The 27,498-nt window shown below is 37.4% G+C and overlaps 1 protein-coding gene across 5 annotated transcripts in view; it reads left to right on the top strand.

The window, feature by feature from the left end:
• The window catches only part of CNTN4 (contactin 4), a 974,474-nt gene that overhangs the window by 786,765 nt on the left and 160,211 nt on the right, over positions 1-27,498 (top strand). For all 5 annotated transcript variants that reach the window (XM_017507289.2, XM_017507292.2, XM_037730965.1 and 2 more), the window contains 3 exons: positions 8,560-8,662; positions 12,237-12,421; positions 25,316-25,452. In XM_017507289.2, coding sequence (XP_017362778.1) covers positions 8,560-8,662; positions 12,237-12,421; positions 25,316-25,452 — 425 coding nt within the window. The remainder of the gene's footprint in view (positions 1-8,559; positions 8,663-12,236; positions 12,422-25,315; positions 25,453-27,498) is intronic.

A 27,498-nucleotide genomic window follows, 5' to 3' on the forward strand; every position in this document is an offset into this window, starting at 1 on the left:
CTTGTTACCTAGGCTAGAGTGCAATGGCGCAGCTCACCGCAACCTCTGCCTCCCGGGTTCAAGCAATTCTCCTGCCTCAGCCTCCTGAGTAGCTAGGATTACAGGCACACATCACCACGCCCAGCTAACTTTTTGTATTTTTAGTAGAGATAGGGTTTCAGTATGTTGGCCAGGCTGGTCTCGAACTCCTGACCTCAGCCTATCCACCCGGCTTGGCCTCCCAAAGTGCTGGGATTACAGGTGTGAGCCACCGCGGCTGGCCTGCAATTATTTTTTTTAGTAAAAATCTCACTCTGTAGAAGTTAGTAAATGTCCCTTCTGTAGTTAAATTTAGTAAGTACAGATTCCAGCTATGGCAACCTGGCTCACTGCAACCTCTACCTCCCAGGTTCAAGCAGTTCTCCTGCCTCAGCCTCCCGAGTAGCTAGGATTATAGGCATGTACCACCATGCCTGGCTAATTTTTGTATTTTTAGTAGAGAAGGGCTTTCACCATGTTAGCCAGGCTGATCTCGAACTTCTGACCTCAAATGATCTGCCAGTCTCAGCCTCCTAAAGTGCTGGGATTACAAGCATGAGCTATCACGCCTGGCCAGTTGTATCTTATCTTTAATCACATTATCTAATTTGTTGTTGCTTATGTATGGAAGTACTGTATGCTTGTAAGTGATTCAGTATTTGGCAAGCTTGCTAAAATTTCTTATAGTTCTAATAGTTTGTCTGTTGATTCTATTAATTATCTGAAACTTTGCTATCTTCTGCGTTTCTTCTAAGGCAAGGATCAGCCAACTAGTAATCATGGGCCCACCACCAGTTTTTGTAAATAAAGTTTTGTTGGCACACAGCCATTCCCATTTGTTTATCTTTTGGCCATGGCTGCTTTCCAGCTACAATGGCAGGTTGAGCAATAACAGAGACTGTATAGCCCACAAAACCTAGATAAAATGCTTACCATGGGGCCTTTTACAGAAAAAGCTTTGTTCACCCTTGACAAAATGATGATATCATTAAATATCTGAAGACTGTCCATTAAAATACTTGTTATTTGTGGCTCCAAAGACTTGAACTAGGACCAACATGTACAGAGATAGAGTATTTAATTCAACAAAACCTGGATAACTTTTTAGTCGAAAAAATATAAATGTATTTCCTTAAAGGAAGGTAAAAGATGGCTTAAAAGATGACATTATAACTAGTTTCCCAAACTGAAAACTATTAGCTCCTTACTTCAGGAATTCAGGAAAACCAGGACTGTTCAGCGCAAGTAGAGGTATTTGGCCTCTCTGCCTCTAAATGAGACAGTTTTCTAGAAAAATGTTATCTCTGCATTTTCAATATTGAAAAGGAAGGAAAGTGGTGCAGATTTGATTAAAGTCAAATCGTAAGATTTATTTTCATGTCTCACAGGTCTGTGAAGACACCTTAAAATCTCTGCCTGTAAGAGGTGATGTATAACCTTGAGATACCTTGCCTCTCCTCTTCAGCAGTGGGGAGGTTCTTATCTCAACAGTTGTTGCCACAAACTCTGGGAATTCACCTACTGGATGGTGGTAGTGGTAGAACAGATAACTTGAACAGTCCACTAGACTCCGTATGTCTCCTCCAACCCAGGGGAAAGCATGCCTTCTTTCAAAAGGGCAGGATGGTAAACTCAGTCAAGGGAATTTGTATGACTAATCAGATATTTCCAAATATTTTTAGGTTAGTGAAATATACATTATATGACTTGTTTCTCAAGAAAGTCAATGTGGAAACTTTTCTTTGTTTTTTTGTTTTGTTTTGTTTTGAGACAGAGACTTGCTCTGTCACCCAGGCTGGAGTGCAGTGGCATGATCTCCATTCACTGTAAACTCCTCTTCCCGGCTTCAAGAGATTCTTCTGCCTCAGCCTCCCAAATAACTGGGACTACAGGTGTGTGCCACCACACCCAGCTAATTTTTTGTATTTTTAGTGGAGATGGGGTTTCATTGTGTTAGCTAGGATGGTCTCAATCTTCTGACCTTGTGATCCACCCGCCTCAGCCTCCCGAAGTGCTGGAGTTACAGGCGTGAGTCATTGTGCCTGGCCAGGAACTTTTCATAAAACAATTTTTGCAATTTTTTTTCAATAGAAAATCCCACTCTATGGAAGTTAGTAAATGTCCCTTCTGTAGTTAAATTTAGTAAGCACAGATTCCAGCTAAGGCAGGTGTTGGCAAAATCTTATGGCACACAGCTCTGCAAATTGGTCTCCTTCTGCCAACGGAGTGCTCTTTAAATTGTACTTAAACAAGCATGATGTGTTGCTGATTTCTCTTTCATATTCTCTAAATTGCCAGTTGTTTTGTTAAATTCTGTGTTCTTACAGTCATCAGCATCAACCTTAATAATTGCCCAGGTTTTGAAAGAGATACTGTTGCCACAAGGTCTTCAACAGAGTCCAGACTCTGGATGGACTTTGTTCCTGAAGTTGGGACTCCATTGCTAGAACTCTCCCAATGACTAGCCCTTAGGATATGTTTACTAATGTTAGTTAGAACTTCTTGCTTTTGCTCATAGTTAGGAAAGCTGTTCTGAAAGTATACTCTTCAGACCAGCAGCATCAGCATCACCTGGGACTTCTCAAAAATGCAGATTCATAGGCTGCATCTCAGCCTATTAAATCAGAAACTCAAGCCCTTTAGTCCATTTGGTTTGTCTTCCTCATGAAATCACCTATTTTGATTATTCAATAAACAATTAGTTATTGCCTGAATATGTCCCATTACTAACCCATGTGCTAAAAAAGAGTAGCCTGTAAATGTCATGAATAAAAGGATCAGATCTGTGTTATCCACAGTGTGACCCCGTTTCTAGGCACAGCACATGGCTTATGATTGGCATCAAATGAATATTGATTTAATGTGTTGGAATATTAATACAACTAAACCCCTGTCTTCTGAAGACTTTGATGTATGGAATTTCGAGTGCTGTGACCTTCATTACTATTATTGTATCTCTCTTACTCCAAAGAATATAAAACATTGGCAATGAATTTTAATGAATTAAGACATTTTTACCTTATACATGAAATTGTATTAGGTGTTTTTACTTAGAATTGAAAGCAAGAGTTGTCTTTGTAGGCAAATTATGTATTTCATATAGCAGAAAAGTATGACTGAGGTTGTATATGTTGGTTGAACCAGACTAAATTATATGTTTCTTACTTCTGCTTTGACTTGGTTGTATAGACTTGGGTAGGCCTTTACATCTTCCCACCTTTTAAACAGTTTGAAGATGAACAGGGTGTTCTGGAACAATGCCATCAATGTTCACACTCTTTTAGACTAATCATTCTCTAAATCACCAGAGCAGCTGTGCACCATTAATTGCAAAAGTGTACAGGTGGTCAGCAGAATGAGTTGAAAAATGCACTCTTGTTTTAAGGGGACTTTCGTTTCTTAAAAAACAAAAAAAGGCAACAGCTTTTAAATTATTGCAGAAAGTAAAGGCCAAAATAGTTAAAATTTTAAAAATAGTCAAATAACAACATAGACTGTGCCAGATGTAACCAAATTAAATGGAACAGTTCACAGGTGTTCCAAAACAATGTTCATAATATAGTTGAAGAAAATTGCTTTTCTCGTTTTTATGACTTTAATACTACGACAGTCTTTATATACAATGAGAAACTTTTAAACAGCAGTGAAATTATGCCACTCTATCTCTGATCCTTCTCTTTGTGTACTGTATGACTGCCATATATATAGATTAATCTGTTATTACTGATGACTTTGTTATTCACATTCCTATAGCCATAAATATGGATCACTGTGTATCAACCCAGAAATCACTCTGTGTGACTAAACAACATATACAGATCATTTTAGTGAAGAATGATATTAAGTGAGTGAACTTGTACTAGTAGCTACAATTATACTTAATAAATGACTTCCATGCCTGGAAAGAAGTATATGTTTGACTTAATGGCTATTATATATCACAGCATAAAGACCTGCATTCCTACATCTTTTCTTCCCTTCCACAAATTCTTACTCATCACATATTTTTCCCATATTGCTGGTGTTGGGCTAAAATTTATGAACTATACAGAAAAAAATGAAAATAATTTATATTCCTAAAGCATATAAGAGAACAATGGAAGAGATGCTCTGTGTGTGTGTGTGTCTATCTGTCTATATGACTATAAAGATAATAGGAAACAGCACTGCTATTTAAGAGGTGCCCTGAAGTTTATATGTAAAATGTTTTATGTAGTTACTGAATGCCTGCAAGTGAAGAGCCTGCAATGGAAGTTAGGAACATAGCTATGAAAAAGACAGTTACATTGTTTGGTGTTTTATGTTTTGCCATCTAGATGGAAGGCAGACACTAAACACATGAACAAATAAATGAAGGAATTATAAATTTTGATAAGTAACATGAAGGAAGCAAGATAATAACTAGAGAGAATAACTCTACTTTGAACATGAACATATGCCCACACAAAGACTTGCATGCAAATGTTCATGGAAACATTATTGGTAATAGCTAAAAGTGGAAGCCACACAAATGCTCATGAACTGGTGTTATGGGTTGAATTTTGTCCCTTAAATAGATATGGTAAAGCCCTAACACCCAGTGCCTTTGAATATGACCTTTTTAGAAATAGAGTCATTGTAGGTGTAATCAGTAAAGGTAAGGTCATGGTAGAGTAAGATGGGTCCTAGATCCAATATGCTGGTGTCCTTCTGAGAACACAATGGGAAGACACATACACACAGAGAGAATGTCACGTGATAACAGAGGCAGAGATAGAGTGATGTGGCTATGAGCCAATGAATGCCAAGGATTGCCAGCTCCCACCAGAAGGTAGGAAGGATTCTGCTCATAGTCTCAAAGGGAGCATGACCCTGGTAAAACCTTTATTTATGACTTTTATCATCTAGAACTGTAACAGGATACATTTCTTTTGCTTAGGGCCACGGAGTTTGTAATGCTTTGTTAAGACATCTCTAGGAAACTAATACAATCAGCAAATGGAGAACGAAAATGTGGTCTATTCATACAGTGGAATATTATTCTGCAGTAAAAAGGAACAAACTACTTGTACATGCTACAACATGGGTGAACCTTGAAAACACTATGCTCAGTGAAAGAAGCCAAGCACAAGAGACTACATATTGCACACTTATTTATGTGAAAGTTCAGGAAAAAGCAAATGTATAGAGACAGAAAGCAGATTAAAGGTTTCCTGGGGCTGAGACTGGGAATGGGGATTAGTTGTAAATGAGCATGAGGGATCTTACTGGAGTGATGGAAATGTTCTAAAACTAGATTGTAGTGATGGTTGCATGACAGCAAATCTGCTAAAAGCCATTGGATTGTACACTTACAATTGGTGAGCTCTTTAGTATGCAAATTATACCTTAAAACCTGTTTTTAAAAAAATTATCAATGGAAAGAGTGAGACAAAGGTAGAAGTTTTGATAATTTTGGTCATTTAAAGACCACTGTGGGCTAGAGAATAGGACCTCCAGAGGAGAGGGAAAGGCAGTAAGCAGGTAAGGGATTCAGGGAGAGCAAATGTTCAGTTTGGGCCTAAACACGTAAGGTTTTAGGATGTGGAGCTAATAGTTCAGGGATCTGAGACATTGCATCTCTGCATTGCCAATGATATTTTAGTCCTTCCACACAAGGTTGTATGACATATATTTGTTCCTTGGTGTAATTTTCATGACCGGATTAAATAAACACAATTTTATATGTGATATTTATAGACAGAGAGAGGCTGGCAAAAAACATAACCACTTCTAAGACCTCCTTGCCCCTTGTATTTTAACCTTATTGTCTCATCTCCCTCCAACACATGATACACTGCAATGCAAGCTGTCTTGATTTCTCAGGAAGAGAAAGACCTCTTTCTTTCAAGGCAGTTCTTTTTTTAATTAACACTGCTCTCAGAGTATACAGCCATATACACAGTACTAAAAGGTGTTAACTTTCTCACTGCGCTCAAAGTCATACTACTGATATTTATGGGATGATGATTCAACTGTACAGGCTGTTTGTTAGCAAGTTCAGCAGCTGTGTGTGAATGTTGTTGTTAGTATGCACTGAGTCTTTACCAGGCCAACTTTGTGCAGATGCTCAAAGAAAGGCATCAGGGGCAAGAGAACTCAAACAGCAGAGGCTGGCCAAGAAAGGAGGAATGATTTTGTATCTGAACATGTCAAGCATGTGTGTAGTGTATTTTAACCTACTTTTGTATATTATTCATTTTGTGATGAGAGGCCATTGTATATGATTAAGATGAGAAGTCAAGAGCCTGAGTTTCAACACTGACTCGTTTTCTGTGGGACTAAAGACAAACCATTTAGCTCTTGAGATAACAGCCTTGCTTGTAAAAGAAAGGGATAGATTAGAACTGTAATTTTAAGCTATGGAGGGATAAGTGTCCCTTCAAGAATAGGTTGCTCTCCATTTTCATCTCTCCTTTAGGCTTCCCTTAGTCAAGAGGAAAAAGAGACTGAACCTTAGAAGAAAAGGTTAAGACAGAAAAATGCATGGGGTCAGGTGCAATAACAAATAATTTCATAGGTTGCTAGCCATGCTAGCCATGGATCCTCTCTTTAGAAAAGTGTGCATCCAGCAGGAAAATAATACCAAGATTAAGATTGCCAAACCAAATTGTATCAAAGATCCCTTCCAAATCCATAGTTGTTGTCATTCCAGAAAAGAAGAATGAAAATAACAACAAGAACAATTATGTTCAAGTTTGTGTTTTGACAGCATAGCTCGTAGCAAGCTTAGCTAGATTGTAAGTCATCAGACACAGGGTTGATTCTGGTTTTCAGTTTGAGGATATTATCTTATTGCTTCTCAAACTCTGAAATGGCTGATGAAAGGGGTCACCTCAGCGGGGTGTGGTGGCTCACGCCTGTAACCTTAGCACTCTGGGAGGCCAAGGCGGGTGGGTCGCCTGAGGTCAAGAATTTAAGAGCAGCCTAGCTAACATGGTGAAACCTTGTCTCTACTAAAAATACAAAAATTAACCGTGCATGGTGGCATGTGCCTGTAGTCCCAGCTACTTGGGAGGCCAAGGCATGAGAATTGCTTGAACCTGGGAGGGGAGGATTGAAGTGAGCCAAGATTGTGCCACTGCACTCCAGCCTGGGTGACAGAGCAGGACTCTGTCTCAGAAAAAAATAAAATAAAATAAAAAAGGCAGGGATTATCTCTGCAAAGTGAATGAAATTATGTGTTATTGCACCTGATCCCATCCATTTTTCTCTTAACCTATTCTTCTAAGATTCAGCCTCTTTTTCCTCTTGACTAAGGGAAGCCTAAAGGAGAGATGAAAATGGAGAGCCCTATTTTTTTTAGTAAACTAGGTAATTCCAAACTCTTTATGGGCAAAGTTAAATCAAAGATCATTAAGAATGTCCAGAAATGGAATAAGAATAAATGTATTCGAACAATTAGAATGGTGGCAGATAAAGACAAGCATGTATTGATAAGAAATAATTGATAACATTAGGCATGGTGGCTCATGCCTGTACAGTAATGCCAGCACTTTGAAAGCCAAGGCAGGTGGATCACTTGAAGTCAGAAGTTCAAGATCAACCTGGCCAACATGGTGAAACCCTATCTCCACTAAAAATGCAAAAAGCATTAGCCGCGCATGGTGATGCACAACTGCAGTCACAGCTACTCAAGGAGCCTGAGGCAGGAGAATCACTTGAACCCGGGAGGTGGCAGTGAGTTGAGATCATGCCACTGTACTGTAGCCTGGGTAATAGGAGTGAGACTTTGTCCCAAAAAAAAAAAAAAAAGGAAGAAAGAAATAATTGATAAGTATTTAATTACAAAGCAGGACTTAGTTTGTTAAACTGTGTTACCTTGGCCATAAGTATACAGTCATTTTCCAGGATATAGGAAAAGTGAGAAAATATGACCCTCCAAATGAGTATGCCATTGGCAAGGTAGGTATAACTTAAACTTTTTCTATATTTGTGTCCTGTTATTCTTTTTTTCAATAATCCAAAATGTAATAAAAATACAGGCATTAGATGTTACCTTGCATATACTAATTTATGATTCATTTACAATGGCCTTGGAAATGAAAGTAAAAGTTGTAGCCACAGAATGATTACTCAGAAAAGTTATTTTATTATATAGACATAATTACACATGCAAGTATTCTAAGTACTTTTATTAATAAATATTACAAATTCAAATTTTTCTGCAGTGTACTTCAAAAGAGATAATTTATTTAATTTTCCTGATGACTGGCACTTTATCCCCTTCTCCTTTTGTTCCTTGAGACTGCCTTAAAACACTACTTTTGAGGGGCAAAGTTGTATGCGTGGAAAATTCAATCCAGGCAGATGGTATGGTGCTGTAATACAAATTTTTCTGTAGTTGTAACTGGGAGAAGAGCCACAATTCATGACTGCTAGAGATAGGACCTGCTTTAAATGAAGGAATTAATTGTGCACATAATGATGTGCATGAGCATTCTACATTAACAGAAAAATGAGTTTTACATTTTGTACATTTTAAAAGGATCTCCAAGACTTAGTTCCTTTATTTATTCACAGGAGTGATGGGTGAATATGAGCCCAAAATAGAAGTGCAGTTCCCAGAAACAGTTCCAACTGCAAAAGGAGCAACGGTGAAGCTGGAATGCTTTGCTTTAGGAAAGTAAGTTCTCGTTTGTGTTCTTTCTCCTCCCCCTTTCAGCTTGAGCAGGTATAGAGTTTTGTTTGGTTTTGCTTTATTTTTTTTGCACTCTTCACAGTGGTGGTTTCTGAGGTGACTGAAAAGCAAGTGAAGCCTTTCTCTTTGTAATTCTGTGTATGCATCTTAGATTCTGCACCCTCTCCATGGAGAGAGGACATGTAATGGTGCAAGAAGGATTAGGCTGCCACAACTGACATGGTCACAAAGGAGAGGAGAATGGGCAATTCTGAAAAAGTATTTTGTTCTATTATTATGACCTGTAATGTACATGCTGTCTAACCCAGAATGACAAGAAAACAGTGGCCTCCATTTGAGATACAGTTAAGCTGACTATTTGGAAAAATATGGACTTTCATTTTGGCCCCAGTTTGTAGAGGATGCGTTAGACTTTTCTTGACTTTCTTTTTAAACTGTCAGTCTCTTCTCTCTACTTTGGATTTCCTTCTGCTCTGGCTAGTGATAGAATCTGTTTTACAAAGTTATCTGAAAATTCTTTACAACCTTCTTATTCAGTCTGGATTATCTTGAGAAAACCCTACTTAGAAACTAGTTAACTTTTCCTTAGAGAATATGTCAGAGGGCATAAAGAAAATGAAATGCACATCAGTTGGGATTGTTATTTGCCAGTAACCAGCAATAAAGGTTTGGCATAAACAGTATAAACTGTTAAGTGAGAATTTTGACATCTTCTGTGGATTTAATGATCCATGTCAATCTTTACGACCAGCCCATCTATCTGACCAACCCATTACTAACTCTCTATTCCCTGTGCCCACACGTTGAATAAGGCAACAACACTAACTTTTTTTTTTTTTTTTTTTTTTTTAATATAGGTAGGATCTGGGTATGTTGCCCAGGCTAGTTTCAGACTCCTGGCCTCAACTAATCCTCCTACCTTCGCCTGTCAAAGTGCTGGGATTATAGGCCCAAGCCACTGAGCCAGGCAACACTAATTCTACCAATCCTTATATTAGCATGTAATCTATTTTCTTATGATTTTTGTGTTTTACAGCAATCATAGAACAGGTTCCTTTTTTCATTATATTGTCAGTTGTAATAGAAATGTTGTTTTGGTTTCCATGTGTTTTCACGTCATGACACATAATCTACAGTAGTATCTTTACTTTCGTACAGTACAGTACAGTGGTATTTTTTTATGTCCTGAAAACTTACCATATTAAGTAAATTATGACACAACTATAGATTGAACACTCTACAACCCTTAAAAGTCAAGTTGTAAAACAACATTTAAGACAGAAAATGCCCATGACTTACTGCTAAGTGAACAAAAGCAGATTGCCGATGGTATAATATGATTACACTTTTCATTTTTAAAGTATTTATGTATGTATAAGCATTTATATATATGAAATTAAAGATGAGAGCAGGTAACTGGGTAGCCTAGAAATGCATTTGATGAATTTTTTAAGGTGACACCTTGAAAAATAGTCTGTGAAGAAAGAGCAGAATTCGCGTTGTTCACACTTCAAAGAAGGCTATGAATTAAACTCTATTCACACTGTTTAAATGGTGCTAGAATAAAAACAAAAAAAAAAACCAAATTGGCTTCTTCAGTCTACACAGACGTGTTTGAGTATGCACATCCAGCTGCTGAAACACATCATTGTTGCCCACTTAAGAGCAGAAAAACTACATCTCAGTACAGTTATTTTTAAAGCCATGTATTAAGTATATATCTCATTGGTATAAAGACACCGATTATGTACTTTTCATAGAGGCTTTCTGCATTTTGAGTTAGAGTCTGTCTAACGAACTTAAATTATTCTAAAACAAATATAGTAAAGTTGATGGCTTTAATGTTTTAAATACCATCTCAGGTTTCCCAGAGAAGATTAGGAAGTCTTTAGTCTAATTACTTCTCTGTGTGTGTTTTTGTGAAAAATAAATAAGTAAATAATTGTATCCCCTGCCAGGAAGCCACAGTCTTAAAAGCTGTGGTTAGCTCACTAAACCATTGATTTGCAGACTCAATGATGCCCTCTCTGCAATTTAAAATATGTTCTACCAGTTATGGCAGTAGGATGATAGATGCCCTGAGAGTACATAAAGTCCTCACAGATGGCATCTTTCTTTTTCTTACTATTTTCAGTGGAGTTTCCCCAACCCATCTTCCAAATGGATTGCTCTAAGTTGGTAAGGTTCTCAGTATATAAATGACAAGGAGAAAAACCATGTTGTTCAAAACAATATACCTGGAGTGAACCCTTCCTCTATGTCAGCAATTAGGTTGTGTCTCTCAAATTTTATGAGCTCGTTATTTCTACCGCATTCATTACTTGAATATTTCTCAAAGTAGGGTACTTGCATTGTTGGTGCATAGATTTATGAAATTATATTGTTTCTGTTATCTGTTACCACATAAACCAACTTAAAAGGAACACCAGAACTTTATTCTGTCTTATAATTTGTGGGTCAAAAATTCAGACAGGGCTTGGCTGACTGATTCTTTTGCTTTTAGTGGCATCCTTCAGGTCTTTCAGTAGTATTCAGTGGGCAGATGAACTGGTCTAGAAAGCTCACAAGAGTCTCACACACATTTCTGGTATTTTGCTGGGAATGTTGTAAGGCTGGTGCTGGACGACTGGGACTGTCATCTGGAAGCCTTATGTACGGCCTCTCCTTCCTGGCAGTCTCAAGGTAGTCACTTTTCTCGTAGGACAGCTCAGGGCTGCCATGAGACAGAAAGTAGAAGCTGTCAGTTTCTTAACACCTGAGCTTTCATCATACAACATCACTTCTGTCTTATTTATTAGTCAAAGTGGTTTAAAAGAGCTACCAGGTTCAAGGGTAGGAACGTGACCTCATCTCAATGGGAGGAATGTGAAATAATTTACAGTTATCTTTAATTTGCCACAAATGCACACGAACATTTTTATTTTCATATTTTTGATTTGGAAAAAAATATGTATGAGGAAACACATATAACATATACAAATCTGTTTTTATTTCAGTGATGATATTGTATAGGAGATAGATCACCTTTTTTGGTTTTTTTGGAGATGGAGTCTTGCCCTGTCACCCAGGCTGGAGTGCAGTGGTGCAACCTTGGCTCACTGCAACCTTGCTTCCCAGGTTCAAGCGATTCTCCTGCCTCAGCCTCCCAAGTAGTGGGGATTACAGATGCTTGCCACCATGCCCAGCCAATTTTTTTTTTTTTTCGTATTTTTAGTAGAGGCTGGTTTCACCATGTTGTCCTAACTCCTGACCTCAAGTGATCCGCCCATCTCAGCTTCCCAAAGTGCCGGGATTACAGGTGTGAGACACTGTGCCCTGCTAGATCACCTTTAAAGTTAAGAAAAGTTATTTGATTTTAAGAAGAACACTAAATAAATAATATTAGAGATGTGGATATGGTTAAAATTGTAGTGGTGACAGATGAATGAATGAACTTTGCAAAACACTTCAAGCTTATATGTGCAGAACCAAGAAGGAAGGGGTTGTTAGGAGAATAGCTTCAAAATAAAAGGTTCAGTTTTCTCTAGTTTGATTCACTCCTTTTCATGCTTACTATCAGTCCAGTACCAACTATTATCTGGCGAAGAGCTGATGGAAAGCCAATAGCAAGGAAAGCCCGAAGACATAAGTCAAATGGAATTCTTGAGATCCCTAATTTTCAGCAGGAAGATGCTGGTTTATATGAATGTGTGGCTGAAAATTCCAGAGGGAAAAACGTAGCAAGGGGACAGTTAACTTTTTATGGTAAGTATATGTTTTCAGTTTATCATTTATAGTACTACAGAACTTCCTGATGTTGAAATCATAAGCCAAGAGGCATTCAGGCATTTTGGGAGAGATTGCATAGAATAGGACTGTGTGAAACTCATGGTTTGCTCCATAATTAGCCCTAGTTGATTCTGGGTATGGAGAGTGAGGGTGGGGGGCAAGGGTGTTGACAGAGCAGAGAGGAAGACATTAGGCTGATGTGTTTGGAGGATGAGGATTAGTGTGAACACACTTGGAAAGAAGTCTGTTTTTCCTCTTCGCATCAAGCTATAAACCTGACACAGGAAACATTTTATTTTTCCTGCTCCTGATTTATCTTTTTTTAAAGCTCTGTGCTTTTCTTCATTAGAATTTTGATTTGAGGCTTGTGTTAATCTTTTGTAATTGCTCCTATTTGGTAGCAATTTAATGTGATACCATGAACATTTCAAAATGCACACTGTCCAAATTTAGTTCTTATCAGAGTGGAACGTGGCAAATCTCTCTCACCCCAAAGACTTTTTATGTGCAGCTGCTCCTATTCCAATCAAATCATCAGCATTGATCCAAATAATATAAATGTAAAACCATTAGCACATGGTCATTATTGAGCCCATCTTGGAAACCCTGTTAGGATATTGATTTGAAATCTAGAAGAGGATTTTATTGGATAGGCATTTTGAAAGCAAACTGAGTTCTGCCAAATTGGACCATGCCAGAATCCCATCTGTCTGGGATGCAGAAAACAAATACTATAGATTGATAATTATTTAAGAATGGTTTAAACAAACAACAATGAATATTAAAATGAGGAGAGTAGTGCTGTAGGGCAAGTTGTAGCAAAAGCTTTAAATGTTCTTCTTTCTTGGAATAATTGATCCCACAAAAGTCTATTTCACTAATTCTTCTTCCAAAGCATTTTGGTTTTAAGATATAACCAAAGTTCTAAGCTCCCCAGTAGACAGAAGGGAACCCCTTTTGGCTAAGGAGAGCCCAGAGTAACACTGAAAACTGAATTCTTGGCTATGACTGGATGGTGATGTCAGACACATCTAATTATACCCGATCTCTCGCTATCCACAATAAGCCTTTCTTCCCTAAGGGCTAAACACAAACTAGCCCTTTAAAAAGACTCCATCACTGATACCAACCACCCACCTGAAGCTGCCCCTTGTATTTTGCTTAATAAGAGACCACCAACCACAGGTCATTCTAGGGAGGATGTGCAGTGAGGGGTTTCATGTCCACTGGTCTACCTGTTGGTATCACGGGGCCAAAACCTCCATCCTCGGATGCTAATACTGCCATTTTTCATACACTGAACCTATGAAGAGTTGCACATGCACATGGTTCTCCTTTCATAAATATCCATGGCTCCTCCTGTAGCTTATTAAATATGTATACTCATATTTATATACATATAAATATGTATATAAATTCATGGCTCTGTGTATGAAATATACATATATGTATATGAATGTGTATATACATATGAATAGATGTATATTTCATACACAGAACTCATGAAACTCAGTTGTTCATGCACATGGTTCTCCTTTCATAAATATCCATGACTCCTCCTGTAGCTTATTAAATATGTATATTCAGCCACTCCACTCAGCACAATTTCCTGTTCCCTTTGCCCCTCCTTCAAAGTGCCTGTTTACAGCTTCTGGACAAAGGAGGCTACACTTCCTACCCTGTCAGAATGGCCACCAGACAGGCTAATAAAGCTCTCTCTTCCAAAAAAGAAAGAAAGAAATGGAAGGAAGGAATGGAGGGAAAGAAAAAGATAAGGAAAAAAGAAAGGAAGGAAAGAAAAAAGAAAAAGCTATGGACAAAGAATTTTGATCAATAATCACATAAATATTTTTTAAACGGTTGATTGGAAACTGGGTGGAGATTTCCACTCAGTTCAGTGGTGGCTGCTCCTAAATGTTATTTGAGTAGCCTAAGTAATTAAATAAAGTCATTTCAACTTTCATGATTTTCTGTTAAGTGAAATTCCTGTTCTCAGTATGTTAAACTGGTATGAAATTTTCTGTAACCAGGGGTCGGCATACTGCTTTCCTGTGGGTTAGAGGTTTCCTGCACTGGAAATAGAGTACCCCAGGGTTACTGTTATGGAAAATCAACTTTGTCACTGGCTCCCAGCCCTGTGCAGGGAAATGTTTTTTTCAAGGATCCTGCCCTGGAGATGAAAATCGGGTTCTAACAATGTTTCCTTTTAAATGGAGTTATCTGCAGCCATGCATGCGAAAAAGAGCAGAATAAAATAAAATATGCCTGCTTTCTGAAGATAACTCAGCCTTACCTCACTTGTCAACCATGCTTGGTATTAGAAAATTGTCAGATCAGTTGACTTCCATAGCACTTGGCTATTGAATTTATGTTTATTCTTTTGTTTTTCCTTATCTAGCATATCAGTGACAAAAATTGTCTAATTGTTTTCATTGTCACAGTCACAGGAGAGCTTAATTATACATAAGCACTTGGCTGTCATCTTCTATCCTCTCACTTTTTTGTGGTCTGGATTTTCACAGTGCTGTGTTTCTAATATCCAGCTGCCTAGGTCTCCAATTTAAATGAATTATTATGATTAAAATCAACGTGTAGTTCACAAAAGGCAAGAGAATACCCCAGTTGCTTATCCATGAACATTCTGTCTTTGTTGACAAGACAATTTCTTACATTAAGGTGTGCTGCCCTTAGGGATTATAGACCATGGGTAACATACTTCTCTGTGTTCCAAGTTGCTGTATTCCATTCATAAGGGTGCTAACTCCTATTCAGGACTGGCAAAATGGCAATTTTTTTTCTTCTTGCCTTAAAACCACTTTACCTTCTTTCAAAGGCCTGCTGGGCATGATCATTGTTCTCAGTGTCTGAATAATGGAAGCCCTATTGACAGTTGGTTTGTCCCTACTGTGGCCATGTCTTTAAGTCAGCCTGTGCTACTCATCTTTAGTACGTATGAAGAACTGAAACAAATTCAGACAGAACATTTTTACCCTACCCCATCTTCCCAATTTATTTTTCCTGTATTATTTTACCCTACCCCATCTTCCCAATTTTATTTTGCTATCATGGTCTAGTTGAATCTACTTTTCTCAATCTTTTTTGGCATAAAAACTTCCTAAAAATAGATTTGTTTTCAGTGGTAAAATGCTGAGGATCTTTGTTACTAAAGATAAACATTTTCCAAAATAACTTTAATACATTATTTACTTGTTTAACAAAATTTTTTTTATTGCTGCCATGTGGGAGGCATTGTGACGTACTAGGGCTACAAGACAAAATGTCTTCCCTCAAAGACCTAATACATTACTGGAAGTTAACAGAAGTGTACTATTAAGCAAACAAATTAACTAGAAAATTTTATTTTATGGTAAGAGTGATAAAGAACATAATTAGGTTGACTGACCAGGTGCAGTGGCTCACGCCTATAATCTGAGCACTTTGGGAGGCCAAGATTGGTGAATCACTTGAGGCCAGGAGCTCAAAACAAGCCTGGCCAACATGGTGGCTCTACTAAAACATAAAAATTAGCTGGATGTGGTGGTGGTGCATGCTGGTGGTCCCAGCTACTCGGGAGGCTGAGGCAGAAGAATCACTTGAACCCCAGGGGGCAGAGGTTGCAGTGAGCTGAGATTGTGCCTCTGCACTCCAGTATGAGCAACAGAGCGAGACTCCATCTCAAATAAATAAATAAGTAATTAGATTGATATAATAGAAAGTAGCTGAGAGCAAGGGAAAGATTTTATAAGATGAGGCAGTCAGGAAAGATTTATCTGAGAATTACCCTCTAACCCAAAACCTAAAGGATGAAAATGAGCTAGGCTTTCAAGGGGAGGTGCATTCCTGGCAGATGAGGCAGTGCAAAGGCTCTGAGGCAGAAAACTGCTTGATGTGCTGTGCTTGGTATGTAACAGGGAAGCCAATGTTAACTAAATCGTAGTGAGCAAGGGTCAAAGGTTTGAAACGTAGGAAGGTGACAGACTGCATTACTTTGTAAGCCAGGCACAGAGTTTCGGTTTTATTCTCTGAGTATAATGGGAAGCCATTACAGCATTTCAGGGCAGGAGCGTGACTCAATTTGATTAATGTTTTTAAAAGAACTCAGGTTGTTTTGTGGTAAATGAATGATTGGAAACCAAGAGCAAAAGCTGGACAACTGGTTAGGAGGCCATTACCAATATCCAGGTGAGAGACATTTTTGGTTAGGACTTAAGAGAGGAAGAGAAATGGAGAGACTTGAGATATATTTTGTAGTTAAAGCCAATAGGATATTCTCATTTCATTCCTACATCTGTCTAGTTTATAGACATGGAAACTGAGTCCCAAAGAGATTAAAGTAATTGATTTAAGCTTATACAGTAAAAAACAGAGCTAGATTTCAAATGCTGTGCTAGAGGGTCTGAAACTTCAGTTTGTATCAGAATAACTTGGAAATCTTATTACAACACAGAATTCTGGGTCTCGTTCTATGTTCCCAGTGGGAACATACCAGGTGGAGGCTTTGATTTGGTAAATCCAGGGTAGGACCAAGAATTTGCATTTCTAGTAAGTTCCCAAGTGATGCTGATGCCACTTGTCTGGGAACCACATGGTGAAAACCGTTGCTGTCTGCTTAGGCTGTCCCACATGGTATTGTGTAGCTGAAGATTAAATTACATGCAAGAGAAGGTGTTCCGACTACCCTGGAAATCTACAGCTTACTGTCACATCAGGCATTGTAGCCAGTCTATACAAAGTAGAATGAGAGTGCTAAGGCAATTATCTTTGAAGAAAGGAAAGAGCAATATACAATAGATTTAATTCACTTGATAATTATTCTCTTTCCACTTCATTATGTCTCTGTAGTCACTTCCTTTTTGCCCAAAAAGGCTGATAGAATTATAGTCATCCTTTAATAGAATGAAGTGTGAACTAAAAAAGCCTGATATTTAATATCTTTGTACAATTTCTTCTCTTTGTAACAGGTGTTATAAGAGTAAAATCATCTTCATAATTAGGGAATGGGGAATCTAATATTTGAGCAGTAAACAAGGCTAAATTCCACAGTATCCAATAATACTTAAGCTAGAACTGCTTTTTTCCTGCTATTCTACATGTGTTACTTTTCCTGCCAATACAACATTTTAATAAAATAGGTAAAATAAAATAAAAATTCATCAATCACCCAGATACTCTTTCTATGTATTTTCCATGACCAGTTTCACAAATGAAAACATCTGGATGAACAACTGACCTTTTCACTTTCTATTTTCAAAGTTGGTCATCTGATTATTGAGTCCAAAATAAATTCTTGTTTTCTTCTTCAAATTACATGTAAGACTAAACGTCTAGACCCTTTGTGCTACAGTCCTTTGCCTCTAAAGGCAAAACCGTAGGCTTGATGGCACTGCAAATGGTGTTTGAGTATCTCTAAGGTCATCAATAAGTGAATACTGAAGCATCTTTCAGCAGAGCATACTAATTCCCCATGGATGTGCCATGTATATGTGATCACAAGATAATATTCAGCCCTGCAAAGAGCCTTAAAAGACAGAGTGACCAAAAATTGAACACAGTAGATAAGGTAATTTCACAGTGGAGCAGTAGTCTGCTTAATTGTCCTAGACAGTACTGATATTGATACCCTCAATTCCCCTGAGTGTCACTTAAGCCAACAATTTTTGTTTCTTTCTTTCATCTGGTAGTTCCAATAAAGTATGTTGCTGCAGTTTTCATGGGGTACCCATTGGGCAAATGTGTAAATAATAGAGAGAATTAATACAGCAGTGGAGGCATAAAGTCCTCACCTAATAAGAAACTTTAAGCTATGAAAGAGTCACATTAAGGACAATATATTGAAATGCAATTCAAGTCTTGCTCTGTAGTATCAGAGAAGGCAAAATGTCACAGTTACATTTTTTTATTCATCAATGAATATTGTTTAAATTTACTTATAGGAGGTTTTGCTTAAGTTGATTCATTTATCTAAAAGTTCCTCTTCTTGTCTAAGCAGGAGTGCTCAAACTGTTGGTTTAAGGACTCCTTTTTACCCTGAAAAATTTTGGGGTACCTCAAAGAGCTTTTGTTTATGTGAGTTATATCTACCATATATACCATATTATTAATGTAAACTGAGAATTTAACTTAGAACTTAATTTACTTTAAAATGGCAAAATGCAACCAGCATATGTTAGAAATAATTAGATAAGAAAACTGACTATATTTTTCCAAACAAAAAAAATTAATGAAAAGAGTTGCATGGTTTATATTTTTGCAAATTTCTTTAATGTCTGTCTTACTAGAATAAAGGTGCATTCTCCTATATACCTCTGTATTCAATCTGTCATGATATGTTGTTTCAATTGAAGTATATGAAGAAAATCTAGTCTGACACATATATAAGTGGAAAGAGAAGACATAATGGACTCCCTGAAGGGAACCTGGGGACCTATAGTGCTTCTTAGACTGCACTAAGAAGGATATTAAGAAGGATATATCTAACATATCCACTATTAGGAAGGATATATCTGAAAGAATACTCCCATTATTATTTCCGGTAGGGTTGGGCATTTTTTGAGAGGCTCTGGAGAGAGAATGGATGTGGGAGCCAAGCAACCCCGTATACCATTGCTAACTGAGTCACTGTCTGAGTCTGGATGTTAATGTCTCTGGGCCTCATCTATAAAATGAATGTAGGCCGGGCGCAGTGGCTCACGCCTGTAATCCCAGCACTTTGGGAGGCCAAGGCGGGTGAATCACGAGGTCAAGAGATTGAGAACATCCTGGCCAACATGGTAAAACCCCATCTCTACTAAAAGTACCAAAAAATTAGCTGGGCGTGGTGGCGCGCGCCTGTAGTCCCAGCTACTAGGGAGGCTGAGGCAGTAGAATTGCTTGAACCCAGGAGGTGGAGGTTGCAGTGTGCCGAGGTCGCGTCACTGAACTCCAACCTGGAGCCTGCTGATGGAGTGAGAGACTGTCTCAAAAAAGAATAAAAATAAAAATAAAAAAATAAAATGAATGTAAGTCCACTTAACCTGCACATTATTATGAGGTTTAGAAATGTTGTGCATAAAGTGATGCTGATTAGGTATTCCACATATTAGTAGTTTTCATTATTGGTTGCATTTGGGACTGAACTCAAGGTGGACAAGGGAAAGAGAAGATTGAGCCCAGTAAGAGCAGATTCTGGTAAATACTAGGTAGAGGCTTTGAAGATTAAAAAAATACAAAAAGACATATAAAGAAATTAATCTATAAAAGGGTAGAGTCATAGCTTGATTGATCTGGGTCTAATTGAGTAAATCGGGCCCAACAGCCTTTTTAAAAATATTACTGATTTACAATATTTTTAATTCTATAACTCATTTGTAAAGTTCTGAACTGGCTTATTGGAGTGGAGAACAAAGGACCTTATTCACCAGGAGCTGTGAATTCACTGGGCATAGTTGGAGAGAAAGTAAGAGATGTAGTTAAAACCAGATGGCAGATGGTATTTATTAATTTATTTTTGAGACAGGGTCTCACTCTGTCACCCAGGCTGGAGTACAGTGGTATGATCTCAGCTCACTGCAATCTCCACCTTCTGGGCTCAAGTGATTCTTGTGCCTCAGCCTCCTGAATAGCTGAGACTACAGACACGCATTATCATGCCTGGCTAATTTTTGTATTTTTAGTAGAGACAGGGTTTCATCATGTTGGCCAGGTTGATTTTGAATTCCTGACCTCAGGTGATCCACCTGCCTTGGCCTCCCAAAGTGCTAGAATTACAGGCATGAACCACTGCACCTGACCAGATGGCAGAAGACTTTAAATGTATAATCTAACGATATGAAATAATGATAATGTTCTCCTTTTTGTAACATTTATAACATTTACAGGAGGTAAAGCACATTCACAAATCTTATTCATTATCTCATACACAGATTACTTCCTATGGTTATATTTGTTTTATGTATTGATGAATACCTATTAATAGAAATATGGCTGTTTTGAGTTGCCTTCTAGTGTATCTTCATATAGTTGGTTTTTATATTCTGACTTGAGTTTATCATTGCTATCTGTAAAAGGATTGGCCTGATGACATCTCCCATACCATTGCCAGAAGCAAGTCAGTTGTAACTTCTATAGAGATGAAGAAACCATAAATAAGAGTGTCTGAATGAAGCACAAATTAATAGAAAAACTAGGAGAACTATGAATCCGGTTGGTTTAAGAGGCAATCTAAAGGCTAAAGGCTTCACTTATTAAAATCAGAAGGAATGTTAGACATCATTCGGTCCAAACTTCTCTGAGTTCAAAGAGAAAGCAGGCATCCAGTCTCCAGACTACATTTCCAAAGCTGTTCTTACAAAACAAGTTATCAGCAAGTATGTGTATGTTTAATTCTCAAGGTACTTTTTTTTTAACATGAAACTTACAAGAAATTCTCAATATTTAATAAAAAGCAAGGCTGCTTTGTATTAAATGAAGCCGCCTTGCTGTGTATTAAATACTGAGAATTTGAATGAATGTTGAAGGGAATAACTTCCAAGAACCCTTGGAGCTTCATGGAATTGAGTTTGAAGACCCCTGTGAGGAGACTGATTGCTGTTGTGTGGGGAGTGGATGAGAGTCTGAAGCCAGAGAAGTGCAGATTGTCAGTGCTGAACAAACATCAAAGCTTGACCTTGCCCTAAAATGCAATATGCATATTTCTTGTAGAGTTGGTCCTTCTTTTAGTGACTTCTGCCAGTTGGAAGTCAGAGGTTTAAGTCTGTAATAATAAACTGGTAGACTCTCTTAAGTAGCACTGGAAAATGAGTATTTCTATTGCCAATACTGGGAACATTGAATTTGAGGTAAAGTGAGAATATTTTGATGATTCTGTCAGTTGTATAAGAATCCCAGGCTGGAGATAAAGATTTGGGAAGCATCTCTATATAGGTGTAAACTGAAGCCAAGTAATTATCTCCAGGCTCATAAGCTCTACTATCATTAAAATTCTTAAGCAATGTCAATGAAACTCCTACATTCCCTGGAGATGATTCATCTTCTCTAAAATTGTGTAAGCAACCAGGAATAACTGTGAATGTCTACAGGTCATCTTTGTGATAGTAATTTAGAGAAGTTTTTTTTTTTTTTTTGCCATCGTATCCTTTCTTTTCAATTTTTGAGTTTCTAAGGTCTGAAGCATATGTTGGCATTCCTTCCTTTTAGAAATTTCTGTTTTTAGAAAATTGAAGAGTTAAATACTCCTGAGAATTGTTTGACCCACTGAGTTTAAATTATATCTGCTTGCAATATAAATTATTATTGAATAAGATGCTTGCCCAATTCTAATGGCTGGAATACACAAACATTGATTTTGGTCATTTCTGACAGCTATTGAACAAAAGATTGAAATGAAGAGATTGTTTATGTATCCAAGAGACAAACAGTGTCACAGGGTCAAATCTCAGCAGAACCATTTAACCTTATATTTGAATTTGTAGTTTGAGAACAGGACTTAAGGAGTCCTAGAAGAATTCTTTTGTTTCAAATCTTGAAAGAATATGGAAGTTCAGAATAGATGGTTCTCTTTTAATATGTTAATGTGTTTAACTCTGTTTAATATGTGAGATCTGCATATATTACCCCCCAAAAAGAGACATTTAGAAATGGCTTCTGAAATAATAGAACTGAAATAATGAACTAACCTGTTCAGACCTTCTTCTGAGCTGATACAGGTTGAGTATCTTTTACCTGAAATACTGGGGATTAGAAGTGTTTCAGATTTTAGATTTTTTTAGGATTTTGGAATATTTAGACCCAAGCCTAAACATGAAGTTTATTTATATTTTACGTATACCTTATGCACATAGCCTGAAGGTAATTTATGTAATATTTTAATATTTTGGATAAGTTAATATATTAAACAAAGTGTTCACTGTATTTAACTACGATCAGTCTTATGAGATCAAGTGTGAAATTTTCCACATGTGACATCATGGTAGTGCTTAAAAAGTTTTGAATTTTAGAGCATTTCAGATTTTAGATCTTCAGATTAGGGATGTTTAACCTGTGTTTAAATATGGAGTTGTAAAATTAAGTTGAACCTTGATATTAAGTGATAAATACCCTGTACTCAATGCATTATCACAGAAGGGGGAGGGGCTAATGATATCTCTTATAATATGCTAAACTGGGATTTTTGTCATCAAAGGACTTTGAACGAGGTAAGCCCCCCCAAAAAATAAAGATATATGAGCCATTTTCATCAAGCACATGACTTCATTTATTCTAGTATGAAAAACTCACACACTTAGATATGATTCCTCCAATCTAAGTGTGCAAGAGTGAAAACTTTTACTACGTGGGCTTTTGCTTTGTAGATTTGCAATTGGCATGTTAAGATAAAGACTATCTCTCTTTGTCATGTCTATAAAATAATATTTCATTTCTGATTTTTATGAGCCCATGTTCAGATATGTACTTTGAGAGGCAAATGTTTATATCAGTTCAAATTTGTCTTCTATGAATTAATTTTACTTTAAAAACAAAGAAAGTACCAGGTGATCTCTCACAGACACTGAATTTGTTGTTGATTTCACCTTGACCAGCACAAATAACTACCACTGACTATTCTTTTCCAACTCCTTGACCTCTATAACCCTGTGGGAAGAGATGAGCCCTTCTGTGCTTAACTAGTTAGAACTTTGCAAGGTCTTTTCAAAATTCTCTCCAGTCCCTCCCTTCTCTGCCCCACCTGCTTTTTGAGATTGCAAGGTTTTGCTTCCAGCTTTCTGCATTTTTGAAAGAAAGCAATAAGTAAGCCCAAGTGTTACAGGAAATCCATGACATTGAAGTTTCTGTCTCTGCATGTGGTTTTGATGTTTCCTTTTTGAACTTCAACTTGACATTGCTTCATAAGTTACATTTGCCCTTCCATCTTTTTTCCTTACTCTCTTTCAAAAGTTTGGCTTTGTCGTTAATATTCCACACAGATTTCTGTGGCTTTTCTTGTTTGCTTTGTTTTCATGGACTCTGTAGGGGGTAAATATTCAGCAGGTTGAATGTGAAATCAGGCATACAACTACATTAGCCGTATCAGGGTTACACATCAAATTCTCCAAGCAGAGAACCTTTTTAGCTTCCTTTGCATTAGCAGCAGGAAGATAAAGAACAACGAAGACTTGCAGCTCTTTTCAGGATGTAGGTTATAACCCTTCATTCAAGTTAATGCTTGTTAATGTTCTAAATTTTTTTGAAGTTGACCCTTTCGGCCTCTCCTCATATGCAGCAATGCATCATCCCATGAATAGAGGATTTGTAAAACTGTGTTTTGCTCCTTGAAAAACATAAAATTGCTTATAGACAAGAAAAGAAAAAAGCAGCATTTATTCAAGGGCCTAAAGACCTCTGCTGGTTAAGTGACTTGTTGAGTGTTTTTCTAGTTTTGTTGATTATTGAAAAGGTAAAATATACAGTTTGACCTCAACAGTAGCCATTTCCTTTTGAATTAAATTATGGGTGATTTGAAGCCTGGTTGAAGGAAGATGCTGAGGTCAAGTCAACTGGAAGAGATGTTAAGAATAATGAGTAGCATCTCCTAATTAAATACTGACATCAACTTTGATTATTAGATTTACCTTGATAGACATTACCCTGTAGAAATGCCCTGTGAACGCATTAAATTCCAGAATGACAGCTATGGTTATCTTCTGCATGACTTTGGACTGAAGGTCTTCTACCTAAATATATTTATCATTATTCCTAATGGCATGAATTGTGCTTGAGGCAAGATTTGATATTTATGAAGACTTTTTATGGAACATGGAATTAACATTGTCTTTATATCTATTGAAAATAAGGAAAGAAAATGTGACTTCAATGAAGTACAGAAAATATGGTATCATTTGGGTGGCAGGGGTAGTGGATGGCAGTGGGCAATGAGGGAATTCAGTGCTGCTTTGAATTCCTATGTTAGACTGTGGGCAGGACTTGATTTCCTGAGAAGGTTTGATAAAAATCAGGACTCATTTAAAGAGTTGGGCTTCTAGCATCATATTCCTATAGATAACATTCTATCAATATGAAATCAATAATCAACAGTGATGATAGTCTTAAAGGAGAAAGGAGTCACAAAATTTATCTATACAACATGTGTGAGTGAAGCATATTAGTTAGGGTCATGCTAAGCTATTCTAACAAAGGAGACTCCAAAATGAAGTAGCTTAGATAAGAAGTTTATTTGTCTCTCACATTATTTTCCCCAAAACTGGCAGGTGGGTGTGGAGCTGCTTTGCTCCACATGGTCATTCATGGTCCAAGGCTGACAGGTCAGCATTTTCATCCTATGTAGCTTCCATGTCTGCATCCAAGGCTATTTCAATTGTCAGTTTTTTCCAGTCAATGTGAAGGGGCAAGAAGAGGTTAGGCAAAGTATCTTTCAGTAAATAACCCAGAAGTTGCTGTCACCACTTTCACACATATACAGTTGGCATGAACCTGGTTACATGATTACCTCTAGCTGCAAAGTGGTCTGGCAAATGTAGTGCATACTTGGGAATACACCAGCCCAGTCAAAAGCAGGAGGGGGGTGAGGGGAAGATACTCTCTACTGAAAGGGAGAAAAGGAATAATAGAATAGTAGATACTTACAGGAGAGGGACAGTTAGTTTTGCCATATGATATTTGTAGTTTTATCCATTTTGCCTTTAGACATTAAAAGACCACAATATGAACTACAAAAACAGTATTCACATTAGGGTATGCGCACCTCCCTGAACATCTACCCAGACTTGTTATATGCATAACATCTGGAAAAGGAATTTTATTATAAGTGTGTTTTTGTTCTTTGATTGCATATAATAAAGATAGATTAAGTATACCCTTAATATATACACCTTTTCTCTGCCTTTTGAACTGCTATAGCCCAACCTAATTGGATTCAAAAAATAAATGATATTCACGTGGCCATGGAAGAAAATGTCTTCTGGGAATGTAAAGCAAATGGAAGGCCTAAACCTACATACAGGTGGCTAAAAAATGGTGAACCTCTGCTAACTCAGGTAAGCAAATTAATGGTAACTGTGTCTTAGTCTTGACTATCATGTGTAATATGGCCTCATTGCCATGGAAATGTGAGAATGGCAAATTGTTTCTAAAATAATATACAATGAAACAAAAGTATAGTGGAAAAAGTGAAAGTGAATTCAATTGATAAATAGAAAGTGCACATAAATTCAATTCTCCAGCCTTCACTTAAGTTCTTGTACTGGATCTTTGGTCTTCAAAGATTAATATCTGTGGCTTTATAATGGGAAAGTTATGCAGAAGGTCTGGAACATGCAATTGTGCTAAGATACAAAGGAAGATACATTCCAGGATCCACTACGAGAAAAGTGGTATTGACACAATACAGAATGTCCAGCTAAATAGAGAAACACTCTGACAAAGAAATCTGAGTGAAGCAGGGGCAGAGTGGGAGACCCTGAGAATGAGGAGCAATTGTGTCCAATTTAATTTTCCTTATGTATTTTCCTACTGAGCTTCAAATGTTAATTGAAATTTGACATTTTCCTCAGGCTCCAAATTGAGAGGCAGTCTCATGCTCAGATTTCTTCCTCCAGGAGGCCACCCAGGAAACAGTGCCTGCTTGGAACAATGGCCCCTACATGAATTTATACAACAGGAAGAGAAAAGGGGCTGCTTTGCCTAACCCGTCCCCTGCCTCATGTTACCTTCTCCATTTGTTGGAAGGGCTCCAGCTTGTCCATGATTCTGTCAATTATAAAAGCCAAACTCAAACAAATTGCAAAAGTATAGGTACCTAGGTACTGGTATTTTTCCTTCCATTGTGTAATTGTTGCCAGAATGCCAGGGGGTTGGCCTAGGTCTTGTTGCTTGCTGTATGGAGAGCCAATCACTGAGGCAGTGAGTATTGCCAGGAAATAAGGCCTTGTTCAGCTGCTTTAGCAAAGAGAATGGGAGATCATTCTCAAATCCATCTCTCTAAATGACTAAAATTGGGAATTCCTGTAGCTCGGGAAGGGATGAAGCTATGTGCAGAAAGGAATTAGGGAGGGGTACAGAGACAATCATGACAGATGGAGGGTTTGGTGTCTCACATCTAGATGCCATGATCTGGTGAGTCTGAGTCCCTTGCTTGAGGGTCAGCCTCCTGAGGAGTTAACTCAGATGTGACCAAGATAAGTTTCAAGTTTTAAAATTAGGCAGCTCAGTAGCTCAATTTCTGTGTTTATTCAGCAACCAGTAATTATCATTTCTGTGGGACGATTGGTCTGGTTTCATAATGTGAGGGAATACGGATGTCTAGATTTTATCAAAGTCTAATAAAGCATTCACTCAGCTAACTTACGACCCTGTGGCAAACAGAAAACTAGTGCCTCTTTATATATATATAATATAATAAATATATATATATATATGGTTTTTTTATTGCCAAGTCCCCTGGAGAGAAGGACATCCTTTTTGATACTTATGAAAATTGATACCCAAGTTGTATATCCTCAAGGTGACAAATCAGGAAGATCTGTGCCACATACTAACTTTGCTTCCTTCACATTGGCCGCCAGATGGTCCTCAGCTTAAATCACTTCACTGACAGCAATAAACTAAGGGAATATTAAACTATTAATATCTACATGTTTTAGTACACCTCAACTGATATTAAATATTTGCCTCTGTTTCACCCAAGATTGTAATCTTATTAACCTTTAAAGTGTCATTTGCCCAAAATTTGAGTGTTTTAAGCACTCTAAACAGTAAATTTGGTTATATTTCAAAACCCCCTAACTCTGGTTAGTACAAAGCCTTAAAGTAAAAAAGCATTTTAAATGTCAAGTTCTTCTGTTTAGAGGGGATATTAATCTGAATGGCTTCACTATTAAATCAATGAGAACTCAAGAGAATCCTACAATTTAAATTCCATTTACCAACTGATGTACTGGTTGTTCCATTTAGCATCTTACCTGCCACAAATTTAGTTGACAGATAAATAGATCGTGTTATGTAAATTGCTTATATGATGGCTATTTTCTTCCCATTAAGCTTCCTTCATATTGCACATGGTAAAATTTCCTTAAAGTCTCAGA

This window comes from Cebus imitator, unplaced genomic scaffold, assembly GCF_001604975.1.
Source record: "Cebus imitator isolate Cc_AM_T3 unplaced genomic scaffold, Cebus_imitator-1.0 Scaffold371, whole genome shotgun sequence".
NCBI classification, from domain to species: Eukaryota; Metazoa; Chordata; class Mammalia; order Primates; family Cebidae; genus Cebus; species Cebus imitator.